The following is a 16242-nucleotide window of genomic DNA, read 5'->3' as shown; positions in this document are numbered from 1 at the left end:
GGGATTTCTGCATTCCAACTACCTGGTTCATCTCACTGGGACTGGCTGGACAGTGGGTGCAGCCCACGGAGGGCGAGCTGAAGCAGGGCAGGGCGTCGCCTCACCCAGGAAGCGCAAGGGGTTGGAGGATTTCCCTTTCCTAGCCAAGGGACGCCATGAGTGACTGTATCTGGAGAAGAGGTACACTCCTGCCCAAATACTGTGCTTTCCCCATGGTCTTCACAAATGGCAGAGCAGGAGATCCCCTCCTGTGCCTGGCTTGGTGGGTCTCATGCCCATGGAGCCTTGCTCACTGCTAGCGCAGCAGTCTGAGATCAACCTGGGATGGTGGAGTGTGGCAGAGGGAGGGGCATCCACAATTGCTGAGGATTGAGGAGGCAGTTCCATGCTCACAGTGTAAACAAAGTGGCAGGGAAGCTCGAACTGGGCAAAGCCCACCGCAGCTCAGCAAAGCCTACTGCCTTTCTAGATTCTACCTCTGAGGGCAAGGCAGAAGACAGCTTCTCCAGACTTAAACGTCACAGCCTTACAACTCTGAAGAAAGCAGTGGTTCTCCCAGCACAGTGTTCAAGCTCCGATAATGGACAGACTGCCTCCTCAAGTAGGTCCCTGACCCCTGTGTAGACTGACTGGGAGACACCTCCCAGTAGGGGCCGACAGACACCTCATACAGGCAGGTGCCCCTCTGGGACGAAACTTCCAGAGGAAGGATCAGGCAGCAATATTTGCTATTCTGCAGCCTCCATTGGTGATACCCAGGCAAACAGGGTCTGGAGTGGACCTCCAGCATACTCCAACAGACCTGCAGCTGAGAGGCCTGTCTGTTAGAATGAAAACTAACAAACAGAAAGGAATAGCATCAACATCAACAAAAAGGACATCCAGACCAAAACCCCATCCATAGGTCACCAACATCGAAGACCAAAGGTATACTAAACCACAAAAAGGTGGGGAGAAACCAGAGCAGAAAGGCTGAAAATTCCAAAAACCAGAACGCCTCTTCTCCTCCAAAGGAGCACAACTCCTTGCCAGCAAGGGAACAAAACTGGATGGAGAATGAGTTTGACGAGTTGACAGAAGTAGGCTTCAGAAGGTCAGTAATAACAAACTTCCCCAAGCTAAACGAGCATGTTCTAACCCATCGCGAGGAAGCTAAAAACCTTGAAAAAAGGTTAGATGAATGGCTAACTAGAACAACCAGTGTAGGGAAGAGCTTAAATGACCTGATGGAACTGAAAACCATAGTACGAGAACTTCGTGAAGCATACACAAGTTTCAATAGCCAATTCGATCAAGTGGAAGAAAGGATATCAGTGATTGAAGATCAAAGTAATGAAATAAATCAAGAAGACAAGATTAGAGAAAAAAGAGTGAAAAGAAATGAACAAAGCCTCCAAGAAATATGCGACTACGTGAAAAGACCAAATCTACGTTTGATTGATGTACCTGAAAGTGATGAGGAGAATGGAACCAAGTTAGAAAACACTCTTCAGGATATCATCCAGGAGAACTTCCCCAACCTAGCAAGGCAGGCCAACATTCAAATTCAGGAAATACAGAGAACACCACAAAGATACTCCTTGAGAAGAGCAACCTCGAGACACGTAATTGTCAGATTCACCAAGGTTGAAATGAAGGAAAAAGTGTTAAGGGCAGCCAGAGAGAAAGGTTGGGTTACCCACAAAGGGAAGCCCATTAGACTAACAGCAGATCTCTCTGCAGAAACCCTACAAGCCAGAAGAGAGTAGGGGTCAATATTCAACATTCTTAAAGAAAAGAATTTTCAACCCAGAATTTCATATCCAGCCAAACTAAGCTTCATAAGTGAAGGAGAAATAAAATCCTTTACAGACAAACAAATGCTGAGACATTTTGTCACCACCAGGCCTGCCTTACAAGAGCTCCTGAAGGAAGCACTAAACATGGAAAGGAACAACCGGTACCAGCCACTGGAAAAACATGCCAAATTGTAAAGACCATCGATGCTATGAAGAAACTGCATCAATTAACAGGTGAAATAACCAGCGAGCATCATAATGACAGGATCAAATTCACACATAACAATATTAACCTTAAATGCAAATGGGCTAAATGCCCCAATTAAAAGACACAGACTGGCAAATTGGATAAAGAGTCAAGACCCATCAGTGTGCTGTATTCAGGAGACCCATCTCACATGTAAAGACACACATAGGCTCAAAATAAAGGGATGGAGGAAGATCTACCAAGCAAATGGAAAGCAAAAAAAAAGGCAGGGGTTGCAATCCTGGTCTCTGATAAAGCAGACTTTAAACCAACAAAAATCAAAAGAGACTATGAAGACCATTACATAATGGTAAAGGAGTCAATTCAACAAGAAGACCTAACTATCCTAAATATATATGCACCCAATACAGGAGCACCCAGATTCATAAAGCAAGTTCCTAGAGACCTACAAAGAGACTTAGACTCCCAAAAAATAATAATGGGAGACTTTAACACCCCACTGTCAATATTAGACAGATCAACGAGACAGAAAGTTAACAAGGATATCCAGGACTTGAACTCAGCTCTGGACCAAATGGACCTAATAGACATCTACAGAACTCTCCACCCCTAATCAACAGAATATACATTTTTCTCAGCACCACATCACACTTATTCTAAAATTGACCCGTAATTGGAAGTAAAACACTCCTCAGCAAATGTAAAAGAACAGAAATCACAACAAACTGTCTCTCAGACCACAGCACAATCAAATTAGAACTCAGGATTAAGAAACTCACTCAAAACCACACAACTACATGGAAACTGAATCACCTGCTCCTGAATGACTATGGGGTAAATAATGAAATGAAGGCAGAAATAAAGATGTTCTTTGAAACCAATGAGAACAAAGACACAACGTACCAGAATCTCTGGGACACATTTAAAGCAGTGTGTAGAGGGAAATTTATAGCACTAAATGCCCACAAGAGAAAGCAGGAGAGATCTAAAATCGCCACCCTAACATCACAATTAAAAGAACTAGAGAAGCAAGAGCAAACAAATTCAAAAGCTAGCAGAAATAACTAAAATCAGAGCAGAACTGAAGAAGACAGAGACACAAAAACTCGTCAAAAAAATCAATGAATCCAGGAGCTGGTATTATGAAAAGATCAGCAAAATACATGACCACTAGGAAAACTAATAAGAAGAAAAGAGAGAAGAATCAAACAGATGCAATAAAAAATGATAAAGGGGATATCACCACCAATCCCACAGAAATACAAACTACCATCAGAGAATATTATAAACACCTCTATGTAATAAACTAGAAAATCTAGAAGAGATGGATAAATTCCTGGACACATACACCCTCCTAAGACTAAACCAGGAAGAAGTTGAATCTCTGAATAGACCAATAACAGGTTCTGAAGTTAAGGCAGTAATTAATAGCCTATCAACCAAAAAAAGTCCAGGACCAGATGGATTCACAGCTGAATTCTACCAGAGGTACAAAGAGGAGCTGATACCATTCCTTCTGAAACTATTCCAATCAATAGAAAAACAGGGAATCCTCCCTTACTCATTTTGTGAGGCCAGCATCATCCTGATACCAAATCTGGCAGAGATACAATAAAAAAAGAAAATTTTAGGCCAATATCTCTGATGAACATCGATGCAAAAATCCTCAATAAAATACTGGCAAACCGAATCCAGCAGCACGTCAAAAAGCTTTTCCACCACGATCAAGTCGGCTTCATCCCTGGGATGCAAGGCTGGTTCAACATATGCAAATCAATAAACATAACCCATCACATAAACAGATCCAATGACAAAAACCATATGATTGTCTCAATAGATGCAGAAAATGCCTTTGACAAAATTCAACAGCCTTTCATGCTAAAACTCTCAATAAACCAGGTATCAACAGAACGTACCTCAAAATAATAAGAGCTATTTATGACAAACCCACAGCCAATATCATACTAAATGGGCAACAACTGGAAGCATTCCCTTTGAAAACTGGCACAAGACAAGGATACCCTCTCTCACCACTCCTATTAAACATAGTGTTGGAAGTTCTGGCCAGGGCAATCAGGCAAGAGAATGCAATAAAGTATATTCAGATAGGAAGAGAGGAAGTCAAATTGTCTTTGTTTGCAGATGACATGATTGTGTATTTAGAAAACCCCATCGTCTCAGCCCAAAATCTCCTTAAGCTGATAAGCAACTTCAGCAAAGTCTCAGGATACAAAATCAATATGCAAAAATCACAAGCATTCCTATACATCAATAACAGACAAACAGAGAGCCAAATCATGAGTGAACTCCCATTCACAATTGCTTCAAAGAGAATAAAATACCTAGGAATCCAACTTACAAGGGATGTGAAGGACCTCTTCAAGGAGAACTACAAGCCGCTGCTCAAGGAAATAAGAGAGGACACAAACAAATGGAAAAACATTCCATGCTCATGGATAGGAAGAATCAATATCAGGAAAATGGTCTTACTGCCCAAAGTAATTTATAAATTCAATGCTACCCCCATCAAGCTACCACTGACTTACTTCACAGAACCAGAAAAAACTACTTTAAAGTTCATATGGAACCAAATAAGAGCCCACATAGCCAAGATAATCCTGGGCAAGAAGAACAAAGCTGGAGGCATCATGGTACCTGACTTCAAACTATACTACAAGGCCACAGTAACCAAAACAGCATGGTACTGGTACCAAAACAGATATATAGACCAATGGAACAGAACAGAGGCCTCAGAAATAACACCACACATCTACCACCACCTGATCTTTGACAAACCTGACACACACAAGCAATGGGGAAAAAATTCCCTATTTAATAAATGGTGTTGGGAAAACTGGCTAGCCATATGCAGAAAACTGAAACTGGACCCCTTCCTTACACCTTATACAAAAATCAACTCAAGATGGATCAAAGACCTAAACATAAGACCTAGGACCATAAAAATCCTAGAAGAAAACCTAAGCAATACCATTCAGGACATAGACATGGGCAGACTTCATGTCTAAAACACTAAAAGCAATGGCAACAAAAGTCAAAATTGACAAATGGGATCTAATTAAACTAAAGAGCTTCTGCACAGCAAAAGAAACTATCGTCAGAGTGAACAGGCAAACTACAGAATGGGAGAAAATTTTTGCAATCTATCCATCTGACAAAGGGCTAATATCCAGAATCTACAAAGGACTTAAACAAATTTACAAGAAAAAGCAAACAACCCCCATCAAAAAATGGACAAGGGATATGAACAGACACTTCTCAAAAGAAGACATTTATGCAGCCAACAGACATATGAAAAAATGCTCATCATCACTAGTCATTAGTGAAATGCAAATCAAACCACAATGAGATACCATCTCATGCCAGTTAGAATGGCAATCATTAAAAAGTCAGGAAACAACAGATGCTGGAGAGGTTATAGAAAAATAGGAACACTTTTACACTGTTGGTGGGAGTGTAAATTAGTTCAGTCATTGTGGAAGACAGTGTGGCGATTCCTCAAGGATCTAGAACCAGAAATACCATTTGACCCAGCAATCTCATATACCCAAAGGATTACAAATCATTCTACTATAAAGACACATGCACACATATGTTTATTGAGGCACTATTCACAATAGTAAAGACTTGGAACCAACCCAAATGTCCATCAATGATAGACTGGGTTAAGAAAATGTGGCACATATACAGTATGCAATACTATGCAGCCATAAAAAAGGAATGAGTTCATGTCCTTTGCAGGGACGTGGATGAAGCTGGAAACCATCATTCTCAGCAAACTATCACAAGATCAGAAAACCAAACACTGCATGTTCTCACTCATAAGTCAGAGTTGAACAATGAGAACACTTGGACACAGGGAGGGGAACATCACACACCAAGGCCTGCTGGGGGTGGGAGGCTAGGGGAGGGATAACATTAGGAGAAATACCTAATGTAGGTGACGGGTTGATGGGTGCGCAAACCACCATGGCACGTGTATACCTATGTAACAAAATGCACGTTCTGCACATGTAATCCAGAACTTAAAGTTAACAAAAAAAAAGTTTAGTGGAATTAGAACACATTGCATAGCCACTGAAATATCTGCTAGTCTGCAACTCTTTGCATAATACCCTGATGGGATAAAGACATAAGGATTTGGGGTACCTTAGTCTTGTAAACTGATTCAGAAGGGGGATATTCTCTTATGGTGTGCATTCTTGTGAAGCTTCCAGTGTCAATATTTTACAAGAAGAATATCAACTTTGCTCTTGTCCAAGTAGGAGGCAAAGTAAGATAGAGACTACAAATGAGGTTAAGGTTACCCCACAATGACCTAGCAAATGAGGTTAAGGTTACCCCATAATTGACTCAGCAACTGTCAAGACCAAGATAAAAGGGGAAACAGTTTCAATATACAGAATTTGATTTTTTACTGGCAAGCCATATAAAACATTAGAAACTCAAGATACTTTTAAAAACACTCAAAGGGCATTAAGAGTTAGTATCTCAGGGAACTATATGAATTACAGGTGTCAAATTCACATTAACAGATGGAGCCAATCATTTCTTAAAAATATTGGCAGGCTAAAATAATCTTGCCTCTGTCAACAGAACTAAAAATGATTTTGATGAAAGAGTATCTTAGTCTGACATAGTTTCATTGGCAGAATGACAACTAAGGCTGGGTATACTTGACCAAGAAAACTGTAACATGGATATACTCGCTTGGCAAAGAAACTTAAAATCAGCAGAAACACAATGTGCAGTTATCTTCAAACCAATTAAAAATAAGAAGATATCACACTAGTAATTTATAAGCAAATGTGAGAGTCGAGGTAGAAAAGTAGAAGTGATACATCTTAAGTATATATAAAAAAAAAAGATGGTCAATGTTAATGATCATTGCTGCTACTTCTTGAGCACTTACTATGTGCCAGGCACATTGCTAACTGCTTAACAGTCAGTGTGGCCTAGTAATTAAGAGCTAGGTCTCTGGAGCCAAGCTGCCAAGGTTCAAATGTCAGTTCTCCCATTAACTGTGTGACCTTGGGCAAGCTATTTATCTTTCTATGCCTCTGTTTCCTTATCTATAAAATATGGATAATGATGCTACCTCCCTCCAGAATTGTGTGAGAATCAAATGAGTCAGCACCTGTAAAGTGATGAGAATGCAGCCAGGCACACAGTTAGTGCTACAAAAGTGTTAGCTGTTGTTGTTTTTAAAGCTAAGCGGCAGGCAGAGCTAAAATTAACAGTGATACAGTGCTGTGTTTCCTGAAAATAAACAAAACTACAAATAGATGAAAACTGTGCAGTAACCATCAAAGGAATGAGTGAGGCTTGCCAATGGGATTAGATGTAAGAGACACACAAAGCACCGCCCTGGGGTCAGGAGACCCAGGTTCTAACACCAGCTCAGCAACCAAGTAGCTGCATATCCTTGACTGGCCACTGAAAATGCGGGGTCTGAACTTCTTCATCTGTAAACAAGGGGATGGATAACTCTGAGGTGTCTTCTAATGCTGACATCTGATACTATGACCCAACAGAACATATAGTAGTTTAAAGATGTACCTTTCAGGAAAAAAAAAAAAAAAAAAGGCACTACTATTTATTTTTTGAACAGCTACATGTATCTCAATAGGCACATCACCTAGAATGTATCTATAATTATAATTCTGGGCATAACAACTGCAGGAGAATGAAACAGACAGCACAGAGGAGCAAGTCTACCATGTATTTTTAAATGCCATTAAATATAAACAGGTTAATCTAGGAAATAAAACAAGATTAATTTTTATAACAATGTAATACTTTTCCAAAGTAAATTTTTTAAATGGGGGAATTTTATATAAGTGATGAACAAATACATTCATATATTGTTTTATAATCAAGTTGAGAAATGATACAGTTTACCTTTTTGCCCATGACGACTGCTGAATTTGTCTCCAATTTCTGGACGCCTTGTCTGTCTCAGCAGCATTTTGATCAGAAAAGCATCTTCAGCATTTGAAGATATCATCACTTTTTCAATATATGAGTCTGTTGCTCCTTTGTAGCTGGTGTTAAGAGAAAGTCAATAAAACAGAGTTTTCAAACTGCCCTTTGTGAACTTCTCACCCATGTTATATTTCATTTCATGCCTACCATAGAGTATTTTGACATTTTCATCTTGGGCTCTGAAAAATGACTCCAATTTTTTTTTTAACATTGAATTCAAATTTCACAATTTCCCTTTTACAATACTACATGTTTATTATGAGGAAGGCACAGTGCAATTTAATCCTCACAACAGTCCATACTGTTATTCCCTTTTTATAGATGAGGAAAACTGATGCTTAGAGGGGTTAAGTAACTTGTCCAAGGGCACATGACTTACACAAAGTGGAACTGGGATTTCAGACTCAACTCCTAGTTCTTAATAGTAATAGTACTTTTACTTACTCAGCTTTTCAATTATTAATTTTTTTCACATAACAAACACTATTAGAAATCTACCAGGTATCAGATCCTGGTAGCCTTTGGACACGTAACAATTAAGTAGACACAGTTACTGCACCAAAGGAGCTCACAATCCAATCAAGGAGGAGACAGGTAAGTGCAGTAATGGTATCTGGTATGAAGAACAGGAGAGGCTCAAGGGAGATAGTCAATTCTGCTGGGGGTGGGGGATGACAGCGGTGGCAGGGAGCGGCAAGCTGTCAAGCCCTGCCACAGAAGAGGTAACCCTCAACTTGAGACCTGACCAGAGTGGGTCACTGACAGAGTGGCAACCTGAGCGAATGCACAAGGCCTAATTGAATTAGGATGGCACATTTTGGAGAACAAGAGGTGATTTCCTAGAAACATAGGGCTTAGTGTGCGAGGAGGGCCTATGAGGCCAGGGAGGCGTGCTAAGGACGACTTTCCCACAGGCACCACTGTCGTTCATACTTTTACTTAACTTACTCAAGTTTTACTCTATTTATCCAAGAGAGTAACATGGCCAGAGTAGTTTAGAAAATCACCCAGCCGGGCACGGTGGCTCATGCCTGTAATCCCAGCACTTTGTGAGGTCAAGGCAGGCGGATCATGAGGTCAGGAGTTCGAGACCAGCCTAACATGTGAAACCCATCTCTACTAAAAATACAAAAATTAGCTGGGCATAGTGGCATGTCCCTGTAATCACAGCTATTCAGGAGGCTGAGGCAAGAGAATCGCTTGAATCCAGGAGGTGGAGGTTGCAGTGAGCCAAGATCGTGCCACTGCACTCCAGCCTGGGCAACAGAGTAAGACTCCGTCTCAAAAAGAAAAAATCACCCTAGCAGTGATGCAGAGAGAGCCTGAGTGGTACCAGCCTGGAGGCAGATGGACAGTTAACAAGAACTCCAGGTGGAGCAGAGGGCCACAGTGCAGACACTGTAGCAGGAAGCAGGAGGAGGGAGAGAAGAGAGCTGCTAAGATGACAGGAACGACAGGATTGGTGTGTGTGGCAGGTAAAGGAAAGGAGTCAGGTTGTGCTGGTGACTGGCTGGCTGCTGGCAGCTGATGCCATTTACCAAGACAGGGATCCAGGAGGAGGAGCCTGTTTGGGGCCACTGTAAAGCTTTCCAAGTGCTGATATGAAGCTGACACTGGGCAGATGTCTATATGGAAGCCATCAGCTAAAACAGGGTGACTGGAGTGCTGAGAACTGGGGAGCTTGTCCAGATGAGGTTCAAGAGTCATCTCGGCCAGGGTGAAGTCACCACAAGTCCAGGCAGGAGGGGGGGCTAAGAGTGAGTGATTAGACTGATAGGGAGGGCCAGGCAAGAGCAGTGTCACAACATCAAGGGAAGAGAGAGGTCAGTGGTGTCAAACGCTATAGAAGGGTCATATGAAATTCATTCATTCACATAACTATTTACTGAATACCCACTATGTGCCAGGTACTATGCCAGACACTAGGGGGTACAAGGTGAAAAAGAAACAAAGTCCCAGTCTGCAAGAAGATTCCGATCGAAGAGTCTGTCTGATTTGGCAAATTCGACTATACATGGGTTTTGCTTATTTCTTTACTTCCTGTCTTCCCGTACTGGGGTGTGATTCCCACAAAGACAGGGACTGCTGGTTTTCCTCCCTGCACTATCCCATGTGCCTGGAATAGTTCCTGGCATACTATTAGTGCTCAAAAAGTATTTTTTAAGGGCTGGGCACGGTGGCTCATGACTCCCAGCACTTTGGGAGGCCGAGGTGGGCAGATCATGAGGTGAAGAGTTCGAGACTAGTCTGGACAACATATTGTATTTTTTATTTTTGTAAAAATACAAAAAATTAGCCGGGTGTGGTGGTGTGCACCTGTAGTTCCAGCTACTCCGGAGGCTGAGGCAGGAGAATCACTTGAATTGGGAGGTGGAGGTTGCAGTGAGCCGAGATCGTGCCATTGCACTCTAGCCCAGGTGACAGTGCGAGACTCCATCTCAAAAAAAAAAAGTATTTCTTGAATGAAACAAACGTATAGGATGTCTTTGGTGACCTCTTCTGGAGCTGTTTCAGGAGAATGAGGAGGTAGGTAAGAGGCCAGTTCCGAGGGTTAGGGAGCAAGTGGAAGGTAACAAAGTAGAAATGGAGATGACAAGATGATTGCTCTGAGGAGCTTCGTAGTGAAAGGAAGAGGAATACAGTGGCAGCTGGAAAGGGACACAAAGACCAGAAAAAACTTTCATTTTTCTTTAAAGGTAAAAAGTATCTGAGCACATTTTCTAGCCTGTGGAGAAGGATTCAATAGGAAACAGGTTGAAAATATGGGAGGGTAAAAGAGAAGATGACAGAAAAAGGTCTCTGAAAAGAGCGAATGAAATTAAGAAACCAAAAGGAGAGATGAACTTTGCACAGAAACAGAGATATCCTCCTTCAAGACAGGAAGAAAGCCAACCAGCAGAGCCACCTCTGTAACTGTAAAATAGCTGTTCATCCTGTAGAAGTCAGTGTAGAGTCTGGACCCATCCCCTAAGCAGAGCTGCCCATCCTCCAGAGACAAATCCATGGCACCCACAATGCTTTGCTGGGTTTAGCACAGTGGTCAAGAGAAGCGCTCTGAAGCCAGATTGCATGACTTCAAATCCTGGTGCTGCCCCTTATTGCTGTGTGACCTTGGTAAGTTACTTAACTTCTCCTTGCTTCCATCTTATCTTTCTAATGAGCCACTAAGAGAACATAGCTCCTGGGGTGCTGGTAGGATTAACTGAGCTAACACATGTAAAATGTCCAGAACAGTAACTGGTACAGTGTAAATTCCCAATATGCTATTATGATCATGGTCATTATTGCACTTTTTTTGTGTGGGGGTCTTTGCCAACTAAATATGACTCCTTGCAGGCAAGGCCTGTGGCTTATTTCAGCTCTATATCGCTGGCACAAGAGGCAGGATGGCTGGCACACGGCAGGCCTCAGCTACTGTGTATTGAATACATTTGTAAAACTGCCATCACAACTCAAGAATCCAGTTCTCCTATGTCACCCTCACTGCCACCTCCTAAACTCAGCCTAGTTCACCTTGGCTAGGTTAGATATCTCTTCTAGTTTGGTTTTTATATCACAATGTGGTGACTATCATTGGCCCTTCTCACTAGGTTCATATTTTATTAAATTTTAGAGCTTAGAAGAAATTTAGAGATTAACAAGTCTAACTCTTTCATTGTATTATACAAATGAAAAAACTGAAGCTAACAGAATTTAAATGCTTTACTCATGTAAGATACACAAAACAACCTCTACTAGAGCTGGGCTATGTTCTAGTATACTGCGATGCCATGCTGTGGCCAGTGTGTTTTACTGTTTAAAAATATGACTCTTACCATGTCACTCTCTGCAGTATCAATTCCCAACTCTTTCACAACCTAGCCCCAGCAAGCTGCACTGATCCTCCAAAACCCAGGCACTTTTATGCCATGTGCCCATCATCCTGTCGTTAATTCCACCAGGAACCCCTGCCTATGTGGTCCACACCTCAAACCCAGTTTAGGGCCTATATGATTCCATAGACTAGTTTTATCTTCTACATCATGCTTTTTCCATGACAAGTAATGTTACCTCAAATTGCTATTTCTAGTTCTCCAACACACCAAGACCTAACTTCGAATTTCTCCCATTCCTTCTCTTTTTCTAACCTTTCTACATATTACCAGGGCACAACCAATACATACGTTATGGGTACATCTTTGTACTGCGGTTGCTGGGGCACATTACTTCCTTCCAAAGGAATCTGAGTCACTGTGGGCATGGACTTATTTACAAGCACTTGTTTGTTTTCTACTTTCTCACCTGAGAAAAAAAGAAAAGTGTTAGGCATATCGTTACCATCTGCGTGGAATACAAAGATTACGAACTAGGCACAGATGCACAGGCCTGTAGACCCAACAACTCAGGAGGCTGCGGTAGGAGGATTGCTTGAGCCCAGGTTGACACTGCAGTGAGCTATGATCATGCCACTGCACTCCAGCCTGGGCAACAGAGTGAGACTCACACACCCACACACACACACACATCATAGTCTATATAAAATTAAGAAAATAATTCAGAGTACTACATTAACATGAGAAACATCATCTCAGTAAACAGCAATTTTATATATCTCCTAGGGTGTTAAGTTTTGATCACTTATTTTTATTTGTAGTTATTTCAACCAGTAACAAGCCACCACCAATTTAACTTGGGCAACGAGGAAATCAAAATATTTCTTTGGTTTTGCTGTTATTCTCATTTTTGCTTTGTATCTCTTCCTGGTAAGCTCAAAGACCAACTACCTGCAGTACTGTCATAGCGCGTATTTTCCAAGCCATACTGACCGGTGTTAGGATGAGAAAAATTCTCCAAGAAACAAAGGCAGAGGGAGGGAGGAGAAGTCACGTACTCTGTGTCTCTTTGGAACGACAGCTTGATAAAGCATTCACCGCCCACAGGCCAACCATGACAAAGTCATGTGGATTTCCCTCCTCACAACTGGGTTTTTTCCACCTTCACCACAGCTCCTGGTACCAGGTCTACCTTCTATTTTAGTGCCCTTCTAATCCTTTTTCTACACTGTAGTCAGAATGATCATTTCAAAATGCGTATCTGAATATATCATTGCTTTTAGGATCATAATGAAGATAGTATCATGGGCTCGGCACGGTGGCTCAAGCCTATAATCCCAGCACTTTGGGAAGCCGAGGTGGGTGGAGAACTTGAGCCCAGGAGTTCAAGACAAGCCTGGGCAAGATGGTAAGACCTCATCTCTACAAAAAATACAAAAAACTAGCCAGGCATGGTGGCATGCGCCTATGGGTCCCAGCTATACAGGAGGTTGAAGTGGGAGAATCGCTTGAGTCTGGGAGGCAGAGGTTGCAGTGAGCTGAGATTGTGCCACTGCCCTCCAGCCTCAGTGACAGACTGAGACCCTGTCTCAAAAATAAAATTAATAAAATAAAATAAAGACAATACTAACATGGTTGCAAGGACTCGCTTACTCTGGCCCCTACCCCGTGCGTCACCCACCAGCTCGTGTGCACCACGCTTCCCTGCACTCTCTTCTTGTTAGCCACATTGGTCTCCTTTCAGATCTTTCAACCACCAAGCTCTGGGACCCCTGCACAAGCTTTTCTCATTACTTAGAACATGCTCCCGGATTTTAGTTAACTCTTCCCTATCCTTCAGATTCCAGCTCACTTCCTTGGGAAAGCCATGCTGATCTTCCTAACTAGGTCAAATTCTCTTGCTATAAAATGGCCTCATAATTACCTATATGATTCCTTAACCTGGGTTTATGCATGATCCTCTGATCAATGTCAGTCTCCTGCACTAGCTGTGAGACCCATAAGGGCAAGGGCTATTTGTTTCATCAACAAAATGCATTACAAGTTTGTAATTATAATGGAGTCATACCTTTGCAGGGGGATACAATTCTAAAGTAGTCTGTAAGCTAAATGCGTAAATGAAGAAATACCAGTGAAGATGTAGGGACATGAACTACTGTAAATATTTCCTTAAAGTGGCTTTTCTATTATTCAAAATTATAACTAGAAAATTATAGTTAGCATAGATTACTGATAGGTAAAAACATAGTGTATAGAAAAACAGACTAGAAGGAAATTCATCAAAAATGACCTCATTGGTTGAGTTTGGATAGTGGTTTTATAGGTTGTTACTTTTTTCTGCCCTTTTTGTCAAATATTCAGAAATATTATTGAATAACATATGATGTCAAAAAGTATTTATTAAAATTTTTTATTTTAAAAGGCTTTTACCTGGAGAACAAATACCATCTGCATCTAAGATTTCATGTCGCCAGATAGGTTTCCTTGTAGCAGCATCCAACATGGGCCCCATCACTTTATCAAAAGTCTGATTGGTGTATCGTTTCAATGTACATTTAGCATTTTTATATACAAGGCAACGCCCAAAGCCTAAAATGAAACCAAAATGGGCATTAGAACCACCAGTAACCCAAAGCTATAAGAAAACATGGATTTGTGCTACTCAACAATCCACTCCACCTCACCCTCCCCCAAATCCCAAAACTTCTCTGTATTTGATAATAATCTGGGACCAGTACAAACCAAATTAAAATCTGATAATCTAAAGAAGTAGCATAGGACTTGTCCCCTACCTACTGTCTGTGTAAACACTGGAATCTCTACAACCATTTTCTGCATGGAATACACCTTGTCATACTGGAGAACGGTGAGAGAAATCTAAGACTGGCGCTGTGATTCTTTCAGAGGACAGAGCCATAGAATATTAGAATTGGAAAGGGCCTTAGAAATCACCTGCTTAACCTATCTCTTTTACAGGCACTAGGAGTGAGGTCTAGAGAAATTAAGTGGCCAAGGTCATCCAGAAAGTTGGTAGCAGAGTTGAGAACTATGTTGAACAGCACAAGTCCACTGACTCCTGAGCCAGGATACACATCCTTTTGGTGCATAACTTCTGCTAAACTTCCCGGGAAAGTTTTCCTTTTTAAAATTTGGCATTTAGAGCAAGTTCTAAGCCAACAAGTAAAAACATTAATTTTTCTCCAGAGAAGAGACAGAATGAGAAAAGAAACAATCAAATTATTTCAATGGGAAAAATAGTTCTCCTCTGCCCTAAAGATTGGAGTTTAATTACATTTTTAGATTGCATTTATCTAGTGGACGAGGGAAAAGCTGTGAAATCAACTAACAATCTAAACATTAAGAAAAATAAGCTGTCTAGCAATGGATCAGAAAAATAAAAGGAAGAAAAATAAGAAAAAAGGACAGAAGAAAAACCTTTGGGTGGGGCAAAAAACCTCAACCACTGAATCCCTAAAAGAAAAAATCCATGAGTTGTAGAGTTACCCAAAACAGCTGTCATTCCTTCAACACTATAATTTCCTAAGATTCTGTGGCTGCATTTCTTTCTTTTTTCCCTTTGGCCAAGCAGTTATTTTAAACTGGATTCTCTTACTAATCTCCTCAGGATATACTGAGCCATGCCAGAGTTCACTTAAATAAGAAATGTCTCAGGATTAAATGCCACTTATTACTGATGAAATAAATGCATGGCAGTAAAATCCTTCACTTAACAATTTTCCACCAAAAACAGAAATCTAAGAATGTGACTTTAGAAATCAATCAGGTAAAAGTGGATTTATAAATAAAATCTCAGGGCTGTAATGTAATTTTTTAAATATGAAGGTGACTGTGAGATGAAGTAACGGATTTCTAAAACTGGACGTCAGATGAAGACATTTGTGTCTTTAAGCAAGGCCGTAGTCATCATGGCTCCTAGGAAATTGTGTATGGCCATAATAAACTTGGCTCAGAATGCCAGCTGGTTTGGAAACATTACATGATCTTGAAATTTCATACAGTAGCCATTAACTGCAACATGCTGGAGTGCAATGTGAATCTTAACTGCATGAAATCAAGAAGTGTTTTCTTCAAAGTGTAAACAGACATTTTATTTACAGGTGATAGCTTAAAAGCTAGGGGAGTAAACTCAGATCACTGAATTGGGTTGCAGAGTTTCTGACAGACATCACAAAGTCTTCAGATTTCCACATAAACGTTACCAGTTAATCAGAAAGGAAAACATCTAGTTTTAAAGCATGGCTGTTGTCATTTGGAGGAAAAAAAGAGGCATAAATTAAGTGTGGCCAACATTAATGCCAAAGACACATGTCTAGGAGTACTATTATGGCTGCCTAGCAACTACAAAGAGGGAAGGGGAAGGCATAGTGGGTATGCCAGAAAGGAAAAAGAGAAATCGAGATTATGAATAGAGAAGTCAGAC

General features: G+C 41.0%; 1 protein-coding gene across 3 annotated transcripts in view; it reads right to left on the bottom strand.

Moving 5' to 3' along the window:
* Positions 1 to 16242, bottom strand: part of POLR3B (RNA polymerase III subunit B) — a 145494-nt gene that overhangs the window by 32777 nt on the left and 96475 nt on the right. For all 3 annotated transcript variants that reach the window (XM_054445060.2, XM_063646671.1, XM_063646673.1), the window contains exons 21-23: positions 14232 to 14390; positions 12153 to 12270; positions 7906 to 8048 (exon numbers count right to left, since the gene is read on the bottom strand). In XM_054445060.2, the coding sequence (XP_054301035.1) occupies positions 7906 to 8048; positions 12153 to 12270; positions 14232 to 14390 (420 nt within the window). The remainder of the gene's footprint in view (positions 1 to 7905; positions 8049 to 12152; positions 12271 to 14231; positions 14391 to 16242) is intronic.

This window comes from Pongo pygmaeus, chromosome 10 (genome assembly GCF_028885625.2).
Source record: "Pongo pygmaeus isolate AG05252 chromosome 10, NHGRI_mPonPyg2-v2.0_pri, whole genome shotgun sequence".
Lineage (NCBI taxonomy): Eukaryota > Metazoa > Chordata > Mammalia > Primates > Hominidae > Pongo > Pongo pygmaeus.
The sequence above is the reverse complement of the archived record's forward strand: the minus strand, read 5'-3'. Positions and strand labels throughout refer to the sequence as shown.